General features: G+C 40.9%; 1 protein-coding gene across 1 annotated transcript; it reads left to right on the top strand.

Moving 5' to 3' along the window:
* Window positions 1-1,984: 1,984 nt before the first annotated feature.
* Window positions 1,985-21,504, top strand: RRAGD (Ras related GTP binding D). Its single transcript, XM_017824514.1, has 7 exons — window positions 1,985-2,228; window positions 8,762-9,057; window positions 9,504-9,703; window positions 10,672-10,786; window positions 15,120-15,262; window positions 17,043-17,191; window positions 19,073-21,504. The coding sequence occupies exons 1-7, from the start codon at window positions 2,084-2,086 to the stop codon at window positions 19,222-19,224; spliced, it is 1,200 nt and encodes a 399-aa protein (XP_017680003.1). The 5' UTR covers window positions 1,985-2,083; the 3' UTR covers window positions 19,225-21,504.

The raw sequence follows: 21,504 nt of genomic DNA, 5'->3' as shown, positions 1-21,504 counted from the left end.
GACCCACTTCCCATAGCTGGCCTTGAAACCTCACAGCCCTTTTTGCACAGATGTGGTCAGATGATGTGTGAGATAGATGGCCCTTCATTACAGACCTGGAAACTCTCCTCCTCTTTCCATCAGGAGTTTTCAGCAGATTAATTCCTCCCAGGGCTGTCCCAAGACACGATGCTGAAAACATGACTGGTAAAAAAAATCCTGCTGCAAACCTAAGTCCTAATTCCTTGTAAGGGATTTAACTTTGAAACGTTTCCCATGATCTTTTAGTACACTATTAATCTGTTCAAGCAAAACTTCAGAGTGGGTTGATAAGTTGAGAATAAAGGCAAGCATTTCAATAAAATTGTGTATGGGTAGGTTTGGCATGATGTGGAATATAAGAGGGGGATTTCTACCTCTCCAGACAAAAAGTGTGCCTCCCTTATCTCCAGTGGGTTAGTGCAACCTGGAAGGCCTTCCGATGAGAAGACTGTCACACAGTGTAAAGGTGGGAAAATAATCAGCTACAGAAAACACGTGGAGACTTCCAACATAAATCCAACCATTACATTCAATACAAGGAGGGAGAACAGGGCAACAGGAAGTAGTAAAAGAGGAAAAATTGCTGTTGGAGAATCAGGAACTCAGCTGCTAGTCACCATGACAGGCAGCATGGGATGACAGGCAGGGGCTAACACACACATTCTGGTACTTAGATTGGTACAAGACAACAAGAGCAGCACTGGAAAATCCTGAGAAGGGGCCTGGCTGAGGGGCAGAAGGTCTGTCTTCGTGGAGCAGGCCTGGAGAAAGCGATGACAGACAACTGAGTGCACCTTGGTCTGACAGGGGCATCAAAATCCCATCCTGTTCTGAGGTTTCACTACTATGGCTTTCTTTAGTGTTTCTTATTAATCAAGTCATTATTTCTAAAATAATCTCTCTCTCCATTACTGCAAATACGTTACCACCCGCCATCAGTGCCTGGCTTAACACTTTGAGCCTGCACGTGCGCTGACATAGTCGGCATGGAAGGAAAGCGGGGCAGGCATGAGCAGTGCTGCCGGCACCATTTGGCCCTGGAGCAGGCAGGGCAGATGTGTGAGCTGAGCAGCACCAGGCACACACAGGTTCTGCCTGGGTCCCACAGTCTCTCACATGCTGACAGCATGTAGGGGTGATGCAGGAGAGTCCTGAGAGCCCATTTTTGGGCTCAGTGTGAGGTGAGGCTGCAGGATGTGACCAAGAAGAGGAGGCTCAGGGGTGACCTTATCACCCTCTACAACTACCTGAAAGGAGGTTGTAGCCAGCTGGGGGATGGCCTCTTCTCCCAGGCAACCAGCGACAGGATGAGACAACATGGGCCTCAAGATGCACCAGGGTAGGTTTAGGTTAGACATTAGGAAGAATTTCTTCACAGAAAGAGTTATTAGATATTGGAACGGGCTACCCAGGGAGATGAGGGAGTCACCATCCCTCGAGGTGTTTAAGGAAAGACTGGATGTGGCACTTCGTGCCATGGTCTAGTTGCCATGGTGGTGTTAGGTCACAGGTTGGACTCGATGATCTCAGAGGTCTTTTCCAACCTAATTGATTCTGAGGAAGGCTGCCTGTAATAGAAACACCAGCTGTCGCCACGGTGCTGCTGCCTGGCACACCAGGCCACTCGCTCACCTACTCCGGCGCCCCGCACGCGTGAGGCAGCGCCTCCCGTGTGCACCGCTCCCACGGGAGCACAGCCGGGGCGGCCGCGGCGGCGCCCAGCAGGCCCCTGGAGCCCGCGGGTGAGCCCCGCAGCGCCCGGCTCTGCCCGCCAGCACCCAGTGCCAGCGGCGGGGCCGGGCTTGGGAGCGGCAGCGGGAGAGGGCCCGGGCGGGCGCGGAGGCCCCGTCGGCCCGTGACCGGGCGCGTCAGGTGACGCGGGTCACGCCGCCTCCCCGCCCGCCCCGCCGGCAGCTGCGCCGCGCTCCGCCAGCGCCGTGCGGGGGGAAGGTGGGGAGCGGCGGCGGCGGGCGCGGCGCCAGCGCGGGACCTGCGCCCCCCGCGCCCCGAGCCCGCCCGCAGGCAGAGGGGCCCGCGGAGCCCTGCTGGGAGCACGGCCGGCATGAGCCAGGTGCCGAGGAAGCTGCCGGAGGAGGAAGAGGGGGACGAGGAGGAAGAGGAGGAGGAGATCGTGGGCTTGGCGGGCTACGCCGACGGGGCCGAGTCCTTCTCGGACGGCGACGCGGAGAGCGGCGGCGATGAGGCGTGTGAGTGCCGCCGGCGGCGGCCGCAGCGGCCTCGGCACCGGGGGCGGCGGGGAACAGCCGACGCGGGGCTGCGGCTGCTCCCGGGGAGCCGGAGGGCAGCACCGGGCTCGGAGGGGCTGCGGGGTAGCGACCGGCGGCGAGTGGGGGTGTGGGGTGCGGCGAGGCCGGCGCTGAGGTGAGGCCGGAACGGTGGCCGGCAGGACGGGGTCACCGCCGGGAGGTGAGGTTTGTCTGCCCGCGGATGTGGGTCAGGGAGAAGGCGAGGCTCCCCGCGGGGTTTGGGACGCGGTGAGGGGAGCCAGGGATAGCGGTGCGGGGCAGACGAGGAGTGCGGAGGGAGGGCAGGCCCGGGGGTGGGCGGTGAGGGGCCGGGCGGAGCGGGGATGCTGCGGAGGTGACCATGGGAAGGGCCGGAACGGGGACGGGGTGCTCGTGGGGTGCTGCCGTGGGGTCAGGGAGAGCAGGGAGCTCTGAGGTGGGAGCAGGGCAAAGGCTGACAGGTAGCAGGAAGCGTTGGGAAAGAGGGAGGAGGCAAAAGGAGTGCAGGCAAAGTGTGTGTGTGTAATCTTTCTTCAATATTCTCCATGTCTGGGGTGAGAGTTATTAGTTATTAGAGGCCACAGCCTGATGATGTGGCCTGAGTGTGCCAAGGAGGTGGGGGGTTGGGTGTCAGGCTATAAAAGGCATCTGCCGCACGCAGCTCTGTGTCTAAGGCTGCTCCGCAGCTGCGAGTGTCACTCCCATACTGGCAGGCTCTGCTAAATGTCTCCTGTCCGTCTGTCTGTGCATGTGGGGACCCACGTTACTCTCTGAGTATCTGTGTCAGTATGGATGGTGATGCTATGAAGGACAGGCTTACCAGGAGAAGTAGTCTCATTCAATAGAAAAAAGGAAATGCCAGCTCAGCCTGTTGCATTCATTCAGAGCCTGAATTCATTCTTCTGGGACATATTTCACAAAGGAGCTTGGAGAACTCTCAGTATCTCAGGATGAAAAAAGAATTGCTTTTTTATAAGAGCATAATAAAAGGCCACGTGTTTTAAGTCTACTTTGATATTAGCATGCAGAACCCTTCTCGTTAAAGGCTGAGTCCTACAGGCTGCCATGGGAGGTGCTGCATTGACTAATATAATTCTGGGGAGGGGAGGAAGGTCAGTGCTTTGAGTATAAGCCTTCATGGTTAAAAGCTGTGGGAATGCTAGAATGTAAGAACTGTAGCTGAGACTAAATAAAGTCTTACTTGAACCTGCTGAAGAACTGCCTTCATTTTGATGCAAAGAGAATATATTTTAATGTGTTTCTTTAGTGCTGAACTAACACAGTATTTTCTGTAAAGAAGTAATCCATATTCTGTCCTCAGAGGAATTTGGATATTTTTCAGTAGGAACTTTGTTAGACTTCAAAAAATTTTAATTGCTTCTTCATAGTAACACCAGAATATTGTATGTAATAGAAACGAATCTTTACATCCTGAATAGCAGGAGAAGACAGTCCATGTAGAGACATTTTTTACACAGGATTAAAACAAAGTCCATTTTAATAGTCCAGATCCCCTGGCTTTCTGTTTAATTTGGAATTCTCTGGAGAAAGAGGCATAGAGCATCTGAAATGGAAGGGTTGGGATTTGGGTCTGTGTATAGTGTAACACTGGGCTGCAGGGCAAGGGGCTTTCCTTTTCCCAGTTTCTGTCTTCTCTCTGGAGTATCTGTACAGCAAGTAGTCCTAAATTCAGTGTGACAGCCTCTACTTTTCCACAAAGAAAGAATGGAAGGGGCAGTATAAGAAGAACAGCTTCAATGCATGGCTGTTGAAAGTGAAATGAGAAGCCAAGCTTTAAAGTAAGATCATAATTTCTTCTTCTAAGCATGAGGAAGATTTCAAAACTTCACATTGGTCATCTCTCACCCCATACTGGATACTTGTCTCTAGCCTGAATGCTGAAACCATGGCTCTCGTCCTTCTCTTATTTTTACTTTACACACAGGGTCATATTCAGAGACCTTAAAGCACTAAAATTTACATAAAGCCTAGTCGTATTTTTTTATAGATGCAATTAAAAAGTATTTAGAAGCGGGAAACCCTCTGCAGAGCATCCAAGGAAGTAGCTTTAAGACATACCATTGCAGAGTGCAGCACTTGTGGCAGCATGGAACTAGGTCTTCTGGTTCTGAGTATTTTCTTTAGCCACAGGAATTTCCTTCCACCAGGCATTTCTGCGATGTTTATGAACCTACAGTAGCTGAACAGCCTTCTTCATTGCATATAAGCTTTTTCTACTAACTCTTTAGGCTCAGGCCATCTGTTAGCATTGAAGATGTTCATTGTATGTGTTTTGTAAGGCTGTTGTCTTGACAAAGCTCTAAAGTGCTGCAAATACTGTAGTCACAGTAGTACTGGAAATGCTACCGGATCAATGGCCTTGAAGGTGAGAGTGGGAAAGTTTGGGACTGCTAATTCTTCTTTACAAAAAAATGGTTAAAACTTAAAAATAATATAACTGCATTGGTGGGCAGAAAAAATCATTATTAGCTGCAGGACTTCAAAACAAGACTTAGAGGCTTGTTAGCTTATGGATGTAACATAAGCTAAATAATTCCTTTTGGCTTGATGTCACTTGAACAGGTAAGCTGTGATGCTTTATTTGGATGTTTGAAAGCTGGTGAGATCTACAAATATACCTTTGAATGTGACATCCCATCACATATGCCTGCAAAGCACTGATAGTCACCAACTGCACCTGATCTGGAATTCAGGATGGGCTTCAAAAACTATTTTAGTTATGAATATATATCTCTTAATAGCATAAAGGAGATGTTAAAAGTATGCATCTTGGTGAGACGGGTCAGGACTACTGAGGGCAGTTCTCAACTCCTCAGAACTGTGCTTTCTGCGTGTTGCAATGCCTGCAGAATGCACTCCATAAGCAAGGACACAACTGCAATGAACAGAAGTTTTGTAAGGAATTGAATGCTTCTGTGTGGGGAAAGTGCTTTTGGGTTTGTTGAGTTTAATTTATGAATACTTCAAAGGATACGGCCTCTAACCAACATGGCTTCTGTTTTTTATGGCTGCTCAGAAAAGTTGAAATATGGAGGGCTGTTGATACGCATGTTGATATGAGATTGGCATTTTACAACACTTTTTGCAAAAGTGAATGAAGCAGGAAATGTGTTGTATCTCACAATAGGGAAAATTATCTTTCCTGTTACAGAATAGAGAAGAGTTTAGTGTTTCTCTTGGGCATATTATGATCTCACTTAGTAACCTAGTCTGGGAAGTTGCAGTGATACATCTGCTGGCATTTCTATGGCAAATTAAAAAAGGAGTTGTCATGTACTCCTGCAGAGGAATGTGGGCAGGCAACGCATCGTCCAATTCCTTTACATATAAGGTAATCTCTTAACTCTCTCTGAGAGGGAAGTGCTATAGAAGCCTTGCTATCTAGTCAGGTTTGGATGATACTTTTACATTTCCCTGTCTCTGAACTGGCAGAATTTCAAAAGCTAAATAACAGTCTTACTAGCAGAAGAGCTGGTCTTCATTCTTCTCATAGGTATCTCTGTTAGCACTTGCAACTCAATTTTTTTTAGTATGGTTTTAATAGAAAGCAGTTTCTTTCCAGTAAGCATTAAAATCTTAAAATATAACAGCCTGGAATAATTTAATACAACAATGTAAAACTCCAAGTTCTGTAAAATATTTCTTTAGGTATATGTGAGTTTTTAGCCTGTTTCTGAAAGAAAAGGGAGTTTTGTATTTAGCTTTTAGTTGTCACATCAATGGTCAGAACCTTGGAAACTACTGTCCAACCAAATATGAATGGACAGTGTCTCAAAATTCCCACAAATCTGATGAAAACCGGCATTCAGAAGAGAGGGGAAACCTAAATGAAGTGTCCTCAGAGGGATGGGCGAGCAGATTTGTGTGTTCTTCGTGGCAGCAGCTGGCAAACCGGTGTACACGTGTACGTGGTTTAGCCAACCAGCATATGTTGAGCTCCAGATCAGCCACACCATGTCATATCTGTTATTTGGAGGATATGTCATAAGACACACAGGAGGAAGTTGGTGTTATTGTGGTTGGAAGAGGAAGGGGACACAAAGTACAAATCCATAGTAAATTAGACTTTGTAGGTTCTGATGTGTACAGAACAAACAGGAGGTTTTTTAATTTTTTGAAACATGCAATAAAATCTCAACCAGAAGACTCTTCATTATATGCTTTTATAAAGTCCATGTAAAACTTTGAATACATTATTTTCCCTTCTAATGGCCAAATTGCACGATGTGTGGCTATATGCATACTAATGAAATTGTCATTATGCATTTGGCAGCTGTGGAAAATTTGTGCATTAAAGGACAGAGTGGGATGGAGGAGACACCATTAAATCTTGTACCTTTGGTTTGCTTTCTTGACACAACAACATAAAATACTGCTACATTGTCCTAGAGAAGATGTTTATTATTTCTCTGTAGGTGCAAAGTATTGTAGGCACATGTTTCTGGCAGCCACAGGAGACCATCACTGTTCAGGTTGATAGGAAGAGCAGAGCAGAGTTTAGACTGCAGTTTATTACTTCTTAAATTTCTTGTCTGTGGATCAGCAGAAGTTGGCGATTGCTGTGTTTGGAGGATGAGATTCTTATGGAGTTACTTGTTGCTGTTCTGCTTGAAGGAGTTTCACCTGTGCACTGCTCCCACCTGGCAGTGTTTCATATGTGATAACTGACAACACCACAGTAAGTGGTAATACCTGCCAAGGCATTCCTAACGTCTTGAAATGAAAAAGACATGATCCCACCCATAATGAGCTGAAAACTCTTGTCTGTCACTGGTGAGACTGGCACAACCACTCACAAGCCAGTAGATGGTGCCAGGGGATGTTTTATGCTAACACCTTCAGTTTGAGAAGCCTTAATTGTCTGTAACTCAAGCTCGGGAGGCACAAACAAACCCGGGCAAGGTTCTGTGCTGTCCTGGCAGGTATATTCTGCTCTTGTGTTTCTGAAAGTTGTGAGTGAGGCTTGAGGGACACAAGAAGATGGATGTGGTCACCACCCCTGGGTGCAAAACATGCTCCTAGGCAAAAGATTCCTTCAAGCTTTCCATGTTTTTTGGCCCATAAGGCTATGTAATAAATTGACAGGTTCAAACTGTTGTTGCTGAGGTTTCTTGTTTTGGATTTTCATACTTTGGGAGTAAAGCTGATCACTTAACGTATGCAGGCCATATGCAGAAATGATGCATGTGAATAAATGTGTGCCAATTTTCTGCAATTCCAAAATTTATCCCAGCAGAAAAAGAGAAAGAAAGGCAATTAAGTTGTGCTCTGAAGTATGTTGAATAGTCTGTAGTGTGGTGGGTGGGAGGTCTGCCTGACTGCTAATATGTTTAGCTTATTGCGTGATCAGTATTTTAAACCTAACCACTGTGTACTCTGAGCCATACTCTGTGGATTTATCATTGACAACTCAGTTTTTTGCGTTGCCTGTGTTTGACAGTGTGGACAGAGTATCACAGAGGTGTTTGAAACCTTTTTGAACCTAAGGACAGTGCTGTTTTCACGTCAGCACCAAAGGACATTTCAAAGTTATAGGCCAACTAAATGCAGCAATTGAGACTACTGTAGCTGTTTTGGTTAGAGATACCTGAAGCTAAAGTTGGTGTAGCTGCAGGTATGGATAGCTTTACATTCACGTCCTTACAGATATAACAGTATAGTTTACTCCTGTAACTACCTTTATTCTATATAAGTTATCAGCACCAGAAAAAGTAGTACCAGTTTCAAACTGTTGTAGGTACCGCAATGAAATCACTGTGTTCTCAGGCCTTTGTTTTGCAAATAGGCAGATGATGTGTTCTAATCTTATTTATTGGATAACAAACCTTTACAGATTGTAACACAAATTTTTCAACAGCAGGTGAAATTCTAAGCACGTTAGAACTCCTCATGAGCTCAGTACTGTGTTGTAAGTTCCAACATAGAAGAATTGTGTGCCTGCTGAGTTGTCATCTTCCTGTAACTCCTTGGATGTGTGATTTCATTTATTTATTTATTTATTGGTTGATTGATTTTAGAGGAAGGAAGCCCTCAGATAGCCTTAGGAAGATTACACAGAGGTACTTAATCGTATGCCTTTCTTCCAGCAGTGTTGTGTGACTATCAGTTGACAAGGGTATTTGTTATCAGATGATACTATTTTAAAGAAGAATATGCATGGGATAGTGTTAAATAGAGTAAATTCAGGTATTTTAGGATATCTCTGTGCGATAACACATTTTTCACATACAACATTTTCACATAGCAACCTCTGTCTTAAAGGTGAGAAGTAGATTTTCTGATAGTATAGCCCGAAGGGCAAATAATTCAAGTTGAAACACCTGCAGCACTGCTCTCTAAGCTTAAAAATTGGTAACATTTGCATAAATCCAAGTGAAAATATCATGGAAGTAAATGTCAAATGCATGTTTTCTGGCAGTTACTAATTACATTGCCGTAGTATAATACTTTTCTTCTTGTGTGATTTTATTCAGTTTTGGATTTCAATGATCCCTTCAGTACTGAAGTTAAGCCAAGAATCCTGCTCATGGGATTGAGAAGAAGCGGGAAGTCTTCCATTCAGAAAGTTGTCTTTCACAAAATGTCGCCGAATGAGACTCTCTTCTTGGAGAGCACAAACAAGATCTGCAGAGAGGATGTTTCCAACAGCTCCTTTGTCAACTTTCAGATATGGGATTTTCCTGGGCAAATTGACTTCTTTGACCCTACGTTTGATTATGAGATGATTTTCAGAGGCACTGGAGCACTAATATTTGTTATTGATTCTCAGGTAAAAAAGAAAGGGGGGGGCTTTAAGCTACTTTTCTCTTTTCTTCCTTTAGCAATAGACAAATGGGTTGGAAAGATTTTTTCAAAGCAAATAAATGGGTTGGAAAGATTTTTTCAAAGCAAATAAATAATCTGCATCACAAACACATATTAAAAGAAGTCATTAAATCTTGAAGAGTCGCTTGGCTATTTTTAATCTCTCTCTGCAGTATGTTCAGCATTTAACTAATTTGCTCTAACATCTCAAGGTTCTTGTTTAGATTCTTAAGTGCTGACAGCTTAAGATTGGTGCACATGCTAGATGTAGGCACAGGCTTCTACTTATAAAAAATAAAAGAATTAGGCTTTTGTTAAGCTGTAGTATTATCTAAAAGTAAGTATCATAAAATGTATTATATCTATTTTAAGATCTTTCCTAAGCTGTAGCTCTTCTTTTTCCTTCATTAGGATGATTATATGGAAGCATTAGCTCGGCTGCATCTTACTGTGACCAGAGCTTATAAAGTGAATCCAGATATCAACTTTGAAATCTTTATCCATAAAGTAGATGGTTTATCTGATGATCACAAGATTGAAACACAGAGAGATATCCACCAGAGGGCAAATGATGACCTTGCAGATGCTGGATTGGAGAAGATTCACCTCAGGTGAGAAAACCTGCTGTGCTGAGAATCTTAAAGAGGAGAGCAGCTTATTTGACAAGTTACCATTTTCTGTTCTCTTTAACTAGCAAGCCTTTGATATATGAAGGAAAGGGATAATCAGAGATACTTTAGCTCAGGTCGAATGCAGTGTCTTATTTCTAATTGCTGTCTTGGAAGGAAAGATGGAGAGATGTGCTTAAAAGCAAATGACAAGTATGCTGGAGTCCTAGCAGTTTCTGCTGCAGCTACTGTCTTGAAATAAGTTACTTGGACAGTGGTAGCAATCAGTAGAGTTCCAGCCAATAGAATGTATAGGCCACTACATCATTTATGCCTTCTTTAAAACCTCTCTGCCTTCCCAATCACTAGTCCTCACTGCTGCAGCCTGCTTGGAGCCACTTGGGAATACAGGTCCTGTATCTTTGTCTTATGTCTGCTGATAAAGAGAGTATTGTAGCAGAAAAATAGTGGACTTCTGCAGACTGGGAACTAGAGGACATCAAGTTGTCATGGCTTCCTTAGCACTTTAAGGCCAAGTACAAACATATTGAAAAGAGAGACCTGCTCCATGAAAATGCTAGCTCTTTAGAGCTCTTAACTACTTGACTGCATCACTGCATTGATAAATGGGTTCACAACTTTGAAAAAGTAGATCACAACACACATACTCAATAATACTCTTCTTCTTCAATTGGAAAAGTATTTTTTGTAAGAATATCAAGGTGGGACTTGCATCATGAAATTCTACATTCAGGTCTAGTTTTTCAGAGTCTAGGGTTTGGTTTTTTTTTTCTGGTATAGAGATGGGAAGTCCTGTGCTTCAATTGTAACGTGACATTTGGTCACAGGGAGTAATTGCATAAGTGTAGGCACTTACTGTTTGACAGTATTTCATTTCACTCATATTAAGAAAGGTACATCATGTTCACAGTATGTGGCTAAAAGGAAAATGTGGTGACATTTTTTTCCAGCTTTTATCTGACAAGCATATATGATCATTCTATATTTGAAGCGTTTAGCAAAGTGGTACAGAAACTGATTCCACAGCTCCCAACACTGGAAAACCTGCTTAACATCTTTATTTCAGTAAGTACTTATTATATACTTTGTCTGTAGATCTGGTTATGTCCAACATGCATGTTCAGATACTCTTTTCACTGCCTTCTGAGAGATCATGAGCAATGTGAACTCCCAGAGAAATTATCAGAACTTAGTTAAAATGCACGTACATGCAGCTTGGCCTCACCTCCCTGTCTATTAAACAATGTTGCTGAGCTGCTGGGATATAGTATTTCCTGAATCACATAAAATGGGTACACAGCCATCACTTTTCTGCTCATACATTAATCTGAATATTGCAAAGGTCTGTGCTGCATGCATTTGTTTAAGTTGTACTTAAAATTTGTATGGATAAATTCTTACAGGAACATAATCTAGTCTGACCTCACATGTAGAACTGTCTACAGTGCTTCCTAGAATTAATTCTACTTTGTAGAAGAACAAAAGTTTCTCATGTCTTGAAATTTTTAGACCCCACCGCAACTTTCACTGCATAGTTACTCTGAAGGCCAGTTAGGGAGCTTTGTATATTTAGTGGCTTGTTACCACTGTGGAGGCAATGGCTTGCTCCGCTCTTCCTGTATGTCTGATCCTTCCTTTCCTTTGTACTGGTTCTGACACTCACCTATTCCATCATGGAGTCACTATGACACAAACTAATGCACTGTTTAATTTAGTTAAAAGCAGATCATGGAGGAGTCAAACATGCTCTTGTTTTGGCACAAGGTATGAGATGGGAACACGTAGCAATGAGCAACGGGGAACACAGTGAGTAGGTTGTGAAAAGGGAAAACTCCTTGTTTTAGTGGCCATTAAATCAGATCACAGTGGCTCCTAAAACTGCACCCTTTCTCACAGTATTCTAATTTTTTGCCTTGCATCTAGCATTAATTTCTCAAGCTGCAATTTCCAAGCAAGGTATTTTATTGTGTCTTTTTGTGATTTTGACATAATGAAATTATTTAATGTCATTCAACAGCCTGTAAGATAAAATTAGACTTCACAGTTTCTCAGTGTAGAGTGTGAAAATGGAGAGAGAAAAAAGTTGGATGTGAAAGGCAGAACTAGGATTAGAGGAAGGTCTTTCCAAAACTTATTCTCTTACTACTAAGCAACAAATTATGCTGTTTCATAATAAATGGTTTGTTACAAAGATCTATTTCTACTAAAATAGCTGGACTGTATACTAGTTATCGTCCAGTCTCAAACTCCACTTAGGACAGAAAAGTAATGAAAGAATGATGACAAGTTTTGGAGAAATTAGATACTGAATATGCTACGGTCTTAATGAGAAAGCTGTCTGAGTGATGGTACTCCTTGTGCCAGAATCACCTCAGTCACTCATATTGTGAGTCAGATCTCTGTATGAGGTCTCCTCACTGTTTGGAGTTGGTGAAGAATTTGTATGAAATCACTACATGAATTGATCACAAGCTGCTTCATGAATGACATGACAGTTGCACATGTGTCTGGAACACCCACTTCCAATCATATCTAGAATATCAAGTATAATTTGTAAGGAAGAACAACTATTTCGAATGAATGGGAAGTCCAAAAAGTGAGAGAAGTGTGCTTATTTCCCCTGCTTGGTAGGGGAAAGAATCTCAGACTGTTCCTTGGCTCCAGTTTGTGAGTAACCTGGAGCTGGGTGTAGCTGCATCACTGTCCTCATGCTTCCTGTCTGTTTTTACAAGCATCTTCTGTCTGTGGACAGAGAGACTTGGAATGACTATTTGCAACCACAGGAAGACTAAACATCCTTCTCCAGCCTAGAATTAGTTAGCGGGTGCCTCTTTACCTTAGCAACTTATTCACAACAGATCTTGACATGGATTTTGGTCATGCCTTACCTCAGGAAGCCAGTGTGGTGGATATCAAAGTGTGGGTGTATTCGTGTTCTACTTTCAGTTTTGCAACAGTATTCATGAGGATGTGCTTTCCTTTATGCCATGGGGACTTCCAACACAAAAAGCTGGTGATTACAGAAATAGATCTGTGATCACTCTTAAGTTCACTGCAGGCTTTTGCCTAAATTTATACTACCACAGTGTGTGAGGTTGTATGTTTGAGGAACCATCAGCGTGATAATAGTGCTTCTACATTCTTTAATGTAGCTGCTTTTAAGTCATAAAATAACAATTGGTCTGTACATTCATGTAAATCCTACCTAACATACCTATCAGCTTCATATTGAAGGATGCCTGTTTCTTAATTACCACAGCCTTACCAAGCAATCAAGTTGTGTGACAATGTGAATGTGGATTTTTGTTTTAGGATTGTTTGGTTTGTTTTGAGGGCTATTAAAAAGCATGTTTTCAAAACAAACAATTAATTATTATGGTAAAACCAAAACTATGTACAGTTCTGTTCATTTAATGATTTAAATTTTGTAATCAGTAAATTGAAATGTAGTACTTAAAATTAATTCATGAAATCTGTTTGCTGTAAGACCTGTTTAAATAACTGTCCAGAATTCATTCCTAACTGTATGTGACTGGAGATATTATCTTAAGTTCTTTCAAGAATTGCTTTTTAGGACCAAATCTTGGCTTACTCTTCATACTTTCAAGAAAGAAAACGATAGGCCTGTTTACTTAACCTAGGAATTGGAGAAATACAACCAGTTTTACCAAACCCACTCTATTTAAAGAATAGAAACTGCCTTCTACATCATCACACCCAGTATAGTTGAGAAACATGTTTGAATTTCAACTATCTTATGGTTTTTACCTATCCAAAATAAAATCTCATATATTCATTGCAGATTTTTCACAATGACTCTCTTGGTTCAGATTAACCATGGAATACTCTTACATCGATTCAGAGTGCTTGATAGAGCTCCTAGCATGTTGCATGTAGCACATTGCATATTCTCTGTAAACTGTAGGGTTATGCCAGAGAGAAGTAGTGCTTATTCTGACATTGCTCTCATTGACATCAGTGTCAGCCTTTCATTAAGCTGCATAAGGCCACTGTTGGCCTTTTTTTCTCTAATAAGGAACCCACCTGCTCTATCTTATCGTCATTTTCCCTGACTGAGCATTAATGATGTAATGTGTCTTTGAATAGTACTTTTTCCCACCTTTTCCTCATTTTATATAACATGTAATTATTGTTTCTACAATTTCGGTCTTTTTCCTCGAGTTTTTCCTTGAGAATTTCTACGTATATACGGAAAGCAGAGTCATCACTTTAGTCTCTTAACTATGTGTTAAACAGTTGACTTAGAAAAGAAAGAAGATAAAGGAAAAATTCTGTAACTACAAAGGAAGCTGAAACTATTAAAACTCGTTAGGGATTTTCAGTGTGGTTTTTGTTAGTTACAAAACTGCTCTGGCAGCAGTCCCAAACCATGTTAAAAAGAGAAGCCCATATATGGAGACAGTTCAGTTTGATGGAGAAACTTGCTGTATAGGTGGATTCCGAAGCATATCTTATAGTTTGAGCTTTAGCACTACTGGGAAATTGCCCTTTTTTTTCATGCTGGGACAGCTGCCCAGGTGTAATCCCTTGATATCAGCAAGCAAGGCTACTGTTTTCAGTTAAGCAGTACACATTTTTTTTTCCAGGAAGCAGAGGCTTATGGCAGTTGACCTTATCTGCACAAAGAGTATGAGCTAGCATTCCTGCTAGCCTCTCAGGGCTGTGAATATGATACATCTCCAGTATGGAGAGAGTCTTAATCAGCTTGGCAGGATGTCAGGAACATAGCTGTCATCACTTTAGCAAGCCTTAGCATTATAAATATGGCTTTAACCACCAATGCTACATGAAAGGTGAATGCACCATCAAAATACTGGTCTTTGTGCTGTGATCCTAAAAGATGTTCTACAGACAGTAGAACAGCTACAGACCCCAATGAGAAAATTTTTTAATTTCCTTGAGAAACTTGTTCCTGAACTTTGCTGCCTTCTTTGTGCATCACCTTTTTCTTCCTTTGTTTCTACCTTCTTACATGTCCAGCTAGAAGAACTTTAAATCGTGGCTCTCTTTTTATGTCCATTGCTGCAATCAAAAATCCAAAAGCTTGAAATTGGAAGACTTTTTTCCCCTACCCCTGCATTTTCCAGTGAAAATAAATGTAATCTCTCCAGGTGTGTTCCTGAGAGGGGAAGTTTGGGAGTGTAACTAGGCATTGTCTGCTCAGAGGCAGAAATTTTTGGAAGGTCTGTGAGCATTATGGTTTGCTACAAATATGACAGTGCTGTATGTACAGTTCTTTCGAAATGAGCTTGATTGCAGTTTAACTTCTACTTCTTTAGCCTAGCTTTTTGTATAATAGGCAAGGGAACAAAAAAACTTGGTGTTAATTTGAAGACTTGGCTCCCACTTTATTTTTCTTTTTTCTTCTCTTAAATAGAATTCTGGGATTGAAAAAGCATTTTTATTTGATGTAGTCAGTAAGATCTACATTGCAACGGACAGTACTCCAGTGGATATGCAAACTTATGAGCTCTGCTGTGATATGATAGATGTTGTGATTGACATTTCTTGTATATATGGGTAAGTAAATTGTGAATGTTTTCCATAAAACTGTGTACCTAGAACCTGAATATCCTCAAAATTAGAGTGATGTGGGCATAAACAACAATGTGCAATTTGTCAGGACAGGGGAGAAGCAGAAAACAAATGGCAGGCTTCTGAGGTACAGATCCCTTCCCAGCAACAAGCACAGCTCCCTTCTCAGCCTTTTTTATGAACATCATCTTCTTTCTATTCTAATTTTACTTGGAGGAAAGAGTTGGAAGAAACCAACTTAAGATGAAAGGAAACATTATCTTTTTGTTCTGCGGGGAAAAAGTCAACAGAAGGATGCATCCTGTTTTAAAATATATGGGGCCATATTTATTTTTGTTTAATAGCTAGTGGCCTCTAATGGCCTCAGAGAGTTGCTTCACTCTTGCTTCAGTTCTCTATTTGTCCTCTTTTCCCTATGTGACTTTTCTGGGTTTTTTTTTCAATTTCTCCTTCTAATACATGAGCAACTGGAGATCTCCTGGAGTGTCATGTACATTTTCTTGCAAGTTATGTTTTCAATGGCTTGGCTCTTGGCCAAATGTAATGCCAGCCATTCCAGGCAGGGGCACATTAAGAATTAGTGCATCAAGTTGCATACACTTGGAGGTCCAAGCACAGCATGGTTAGAGTGTGGTAGGCTTTGGTAGCTTTGCATTTCTATCCATTGATAGACTTCCTGCACTCTTGGAGAAAGTACCAGGGAGAGTCGTGGTGCAGATGTGCAATAAGCATTAGAAATTCAAAAGAACAACAAATTGTTGAATAACTTTCTAAAATTTCTGATCGTGCATTCTACCGTGTTTCAGAATTTGTGGTAGTCACTTCAGTAACTGTATAGGAACTTGTTTTGCAGAAATATAAAATAAAGGATGCTGATTTTTGTACCGAGAAAGATGCTGCTGTGTAGTTCAAAAGACTGTGCATTTAATAATTATCTGTACAACACCACTTGTGGGCCTCTTTATTCACAATATGTCATGCCACCACTGTCTTTGTGTAGCCATTTAGCATTTATCACCAGAAATCTGCTTGCCGTTTTTTTAGCTACAGACTAAAGACATGATATTACAATTCATTTCTTGTCCTCTATTCCTGGAACATCTGTGGAACTTGTAATTTTAATATATTATTGAGAGTAATTGTTCTGTGAGGTTGGTAATAACTATCCATTTAACAATATCTGTGTGTGCATTCAGGAATGAGGATAAAATTACAAGGCACAAAAACTAATACAGTGATCATTATGACACATCATCTGTGAAGGGGAAATCTCTTTTCATGATATGATGTTGCAAAAGTCAGCATCTCATGAGCAAAGTCTCATAATGTCATAAACTATCAATCAGTTGCCACTGCTCAAGCAAGGTTTCTGGTTTTGGAATTATCAGTACAGTACACTGTTTCACATGTTTTAGATAAGTCATAATATAGTGCATTGATTAAAAAAAACCCACCAGCATTATGGCAAATGGTTGGTAACTAACAGAGGAAAAAAATAAGGCTCCGGTTCAGGCACTTGGCAATCAAACAATCTGATTCTAACTGCAGGTCTAAGATTTGGTGTGTGATTGGATAAACAATTTAATCTCTTTGTCTTCTTGGTTTACGAAGTGTGTAGTTTGAAGAAGAGTCTCCCTGAAAGGTTAAAATGAAAATTTCATAAATTTTAAGATTATTTGGTGAAAGAAGTAATGTAGGACTACTTTTATTGGCTCATCTGGTGGCTTATCTTTTTATGTTTATTTGTTTGAATATTGCTCTTTAGGCTTAAAGATGATGGCACTGGAACTCCTTATGACAAAGAGTCAATGGCAATCATAAAACTGAACAATACAACTGTCCTTTATTTAAAAGAGGTGACAAAATTCCTCGCTCTTGTTTGTTTTGTCAGAGAAGAAAGCTTTGAGAGAAAAGGTATTTTTCCCTTTTGTAGTAATCCATTGCTTTTCCCTTCTATTAGCAAGTTAATGAATAACTGTGGTTGTTATTAGCTGATAACACTCTCTACCTGTATCATAAATATTAAAGGTAAGTACAGCCTGATAAAGTTTACCTAACATGTTTAAAAGCATGAAGTATTTGTGCTGACATTAAGATAAGATGAAATCATAAATGTATTTGACAACTTTCTGATACGAAATCATTTGAAAATTTACATCCAGTGCAGTAAAGCTTCCATCTGCAACAGCAGAATGTTTCAGTTTCTCTTGGCTGACATTGATTTTTACCTGTTGACACCAGCATACACATTTAGAACAGCTTGTGTGCCATAACCACGGGAAAATTATTGAAACTGGCTGATAGAAAGAAACATGTTCTTGCTTTTCTTATATCTGAAAGGAGGCTTTTGGAAAGTCGCATGTTTTGACCTAGGCAGCTTTCATATTTTGCAGTTAAAGTGTTTAAAATTCCTTGGTTTTCTTTCTGACAAGGGACAGGGTGAATACTGAAAGCTTAGATCATGATCTGTCTGCTCACTGGCATGATGTTCACTGAGTTAATGGTCAGTGAAATGTCCTGAGATCAGAACTCATCAGAAGAACAAGCTGTGATCTGGGCTTGTGTTCCCCATCTTGTGATATTAATTCACTAGTCAGTGTTGGTGTGTTTGTAAATACAGCACTCATACCATGTCTGCTGGGCTGCTTGACAGGCCATTGAGCTTTTTATAAAACTTCAGCTCATCAAATGTCTCTTTCATACCCTTACGTCTTTTATTACAAATGAATGTGGGATGTGGTCCCTTCCTTTCTCTGCTGTAAGCATAAGATGTGTTACTTCCACATACCTACTAACAACTCTGTTTGTGAAAAGACACCACGTTCAATAAACACCCATTAGGGGTTGTCCAAAACTGCATTAGGTTGTTGTGTCTACATAGCTGGGACACTTCATAGCTTGCACTCTATAACAGTACAGTTCTATTATAACTTTTCACGCCTGTTGACTTCCACATAATACTTGGTCTGGGAGAGGGAAAATAATTCCTGGGAAGAAAAATCACAAAGTGTAATACAGTGGATTTTAACCACTTACAATACTTGTAATATCCTGTTAGGGAAATTGAAGTGAGAAACAGTGCAGTATTTGAGTTAAGAAAGCTTATGGCATTAACACTGAATGAGGTTATTGTGGTATTGTAGCACTCAGTAAGTCTTCTGATTGACTACCAATATTGCTTTACAGCTTTTCTGTGGGATCACATTCAGCCCACTCACATGCTAATGTTATCTTACTGTTACATATGTATGTAATCTAACAGCATGTCTTTTGCGTTACTTTCAATTACAAAGTAAGATGGAGTATAGATGGCTGAGATTTGGTAATATTTCTATCAAGCATCCATTTAAAGCTGATGTATTGTCAAAAAATGAAAATTCTTTGATTACTAGATGCTACTTATTTTTATCACAGTTATTCTGTAAAGCAGATTTCCAACATGGCACCATATTTTGTGAAAGATTTCAGTTTTTCTTCTAGTGTATTGAGCACTTCTTCAAAGCCCTTTATTAAGTTAAAGCTTAATATCTGCCAATGAATTTCTTTTTGTTTTCTATTAAAATTAATAAGTATATTTAATATTGAACATAGTATCAAGCTATAATGCTGACTGAGTTATTTGTATTTATCAAGTGTGCTTTTGCTTAGTGCATTAAAAAATGCCTGGACAGTTCACTGAATATGACCTCCAGAGAGAGTATGGTATTTCACTAAATGTAGAATATGAGCAATTTTTTCATTACCTAATTTGTATGAATGTCTTTATTAATATGTAAAACATTTCTGTCTCTGTAGGATTAATAGACTACAATTTCCATTGTTTTCGAAAAGCCATACAAGAAGTATTTGAAGTAAGAATGAAAGTAGTAAGATCTCGAAAACATCAAAGCCACATGCAAAAAAATAAAAGACCCACTCCCAATGGGACACCAAGAATGCCACTGTAACCCCGGTTTTCTGGCAATGTGGCAAGCGAAGTTTTTATGAAGTTGATGTGACTTCTGCATCTCATTGCACTGAGTGAAGAGGAAAACAAACAGGACTGATGTATTATATGACTTTTCCCTCAACGTTCAGAAAGCACTGTTTAAATATTTTTATCCAATCAGTTTTTTTCATATAGTGAGCACTTTGAGCAAAACGTTGTGTATATAAACATTGAGGTGAACACTTGTAAGAATTTTCTTAATATATGCTGTAAACCTTTTTCATGCCATATTAAGAAAAAACAGCTGTGACAGAAATACTGGGTACATAATTTGCACTTTTTCATGTTTTCCTTGTGGAGTTGGACTTTGATAAACTTAGTTTTTATGGTGATTTTGATGCATGGTGTCAGGTAAAATGTATGCTGTAGTTTATTTACCTGCTACAATCAAATTGGTTAGTAAACAATTAAGAAAACTTGGTACAATGCCTTTTAAAATTTGTGACAGTTAATACCTAACATTCATACAGATCTAATTTCGTATATTTTTCAATTTGTAAACTGAAGAATAATTTTGAAGTATTACAGCAATAAGCACCTTACCAGGGATCATAACTGGTAGGTAAATACTAGCTTTTATAAAACAGGCTTTTGGCCAAATTTCATCTGGAGTTCTCCATAACACTGGTCATGCCCTCTTGGGTCTATTTTTATTATTTACCTCAGCATATGCCACTAAAATACCTTTCTATAAAGACAATTGTTTTGTAAAATGGCTCTATGTTGCACTGGTATTTTTATAAGGCTTCAGAGAAGTGTGTTGTATTTGTAAGTTGAAGTTACATTGCTAAGTTTGTCTTGAGAGCCTACACATGTACAGTTGGCACAGTGAAGACTCTGTATGTATTTCCACCCTGACGTTCTGATGTACTGATAAGTCATAAAGATGTGAGCACTGGGTTCTGATTCCCTCTAACAGGGGTCCATCTGTGACTGAAATCAAGAAGAGACCATTAAAATGAGGACTGGACAATCTATCTGCTGTAGTAATCAGCATACATCACTACTTTTTATTTTAATATTGAATATGGACAGATTTACCACAGGATTGGCCAGGACAGCAGAGCACTCTCAAACATAAAAAGAAGTAACACTTCCTTTCTTTATCCAGTGTTTTTGTTTAATTAGTGATACAAAATTATAGTTCCTAGTCAGAAGAGCAACTCTTTTCTTTTACCAGTCCCGCTACAAACCAATTGCATGCACAGTCATGTTGTTGGCGGCTCTTGGGAGTGGGAAGAACTTGACCTGAATGGAGGCAGCTTTCTGTACGCCAGAAACCAGTTACGCGAGATGTACCTTTTTCATAGCTAATCTGCCACCAGCCGAGGTAGCTCTGGAGATGGGGGAAGGTTGAATTTGAAAGTTTTTGTCTTAGCCAAGGTGAGGCATAATGCTGCGTGTCTTTTAGTGAGTTATGAGCCCCCAGAGTTTGCTGGCTTCTGTTGAACAAGGAAGGGTTTAACTGTGGTAAGGCAAGGCTAAGTTGTGGTTTGGATGCACATACAGAGTTGCTGTATGCTATATGGGCACACCTGGAAGCTCAAGTACCATACTGAATACACGATTTGGGAGAGCCAGTTGGCATGAATGCAAAGGCTCTTCACACAGACATCTGCCAAAAGGGAGACCAGTAGTTTCCAAACCCTTTATTGCTGCCTGATTCACATGGCTTTGCTTTTTAGGAACAAATTGGCACTACTGAACATACGTGGAGTTCTTAGGAAACGATGCTAGTCAATAGCTCCATCAAGACCCACTTGATAAGTAATGCAGTTCTAGGTGCTCAGGAAGGTAAGAAACATTGATAATAGTGAAAAGTACTGGTCTTGGTGCCAAGTGTGAAGGATAGTGACAGCAGCTGTAGAGTTCAAATTCCTTTTGGTGCTGTTACCACCTGTCAACTTAGTTGAGCGCAGCTCTTCTGACCAGCCCTTCAGTTAACGTAATGCAAAGCTGTTTTCAGAGTTCACCAAAGCAGTGGTGGGTAAGAGCTACCTTTTGGCAGCTTTCCAGTCCACAGGACTTTCATTGAAGGGCTGCCATAATTTCTGGCCATGCATTTGTCTTTCAATTTGTTGAGATCTACCACTTGGTCATAGTCTCTGTCCTTCTCCCTTCATTCCTTCAGGTGTAGGTGACTGTGTGGGACTAAGAACACCTACCAGGCGGGGCCAGACTTTTTTTTTTCTTTTCTTCTCCTCTGTGTAAACAAAGTATCTCATCATAATGGCTATGG

The sequence above is a fragment of the Lepidothrix coronata genome, unplaced genomic scaffold, assembly GCF_001604755.1.
Source record: "Lepidothrix coronata isolate B3197 unplaced genomic scaffold, Lepidothrix_coronata-1.0 Scaffold4, whole genome shotgun sequence".
NCBI classification, from domain to species: Eukaryota; Metazoa; Chordata; class Aves; order Passeriformes; family Pipridae; genus Lepidothrix; species Lepidothrix coronata.
The sequence above is the reverse complement of the archived record's forward strand: the minus strand, read 5'-3'. Positions and strand labels throughout refer to the sequence as shown.

What these genes read in the sequence shown, in the direction of transcription:
- RRAGD (XM_017824514.1), top strand. Translation starts at nt 2,084, where the DNA reads ATGAGCCAGGTGCCGAGGAAGCTGCCGGAGGAGGAAGAGGGGGACGAG. An exon ending in TATTTGTTATTGATTCTCAG is followed by an intron (nt 9,058 to 9,503) that starts GTAAAAAAGAAA and finishes TTCCTTCATTAG; the next exon opens with GATGATTATATGGAAGCATT. An exon ending in AGAAAGCTTTGAGAGAAAAG is followed by an intron (nt 17,192 to 19,072) that starts GTATTTTTCCCT and finishes CTGTCTCTGTAG; the next exon opens with GATTAATAGACTACAATTTC.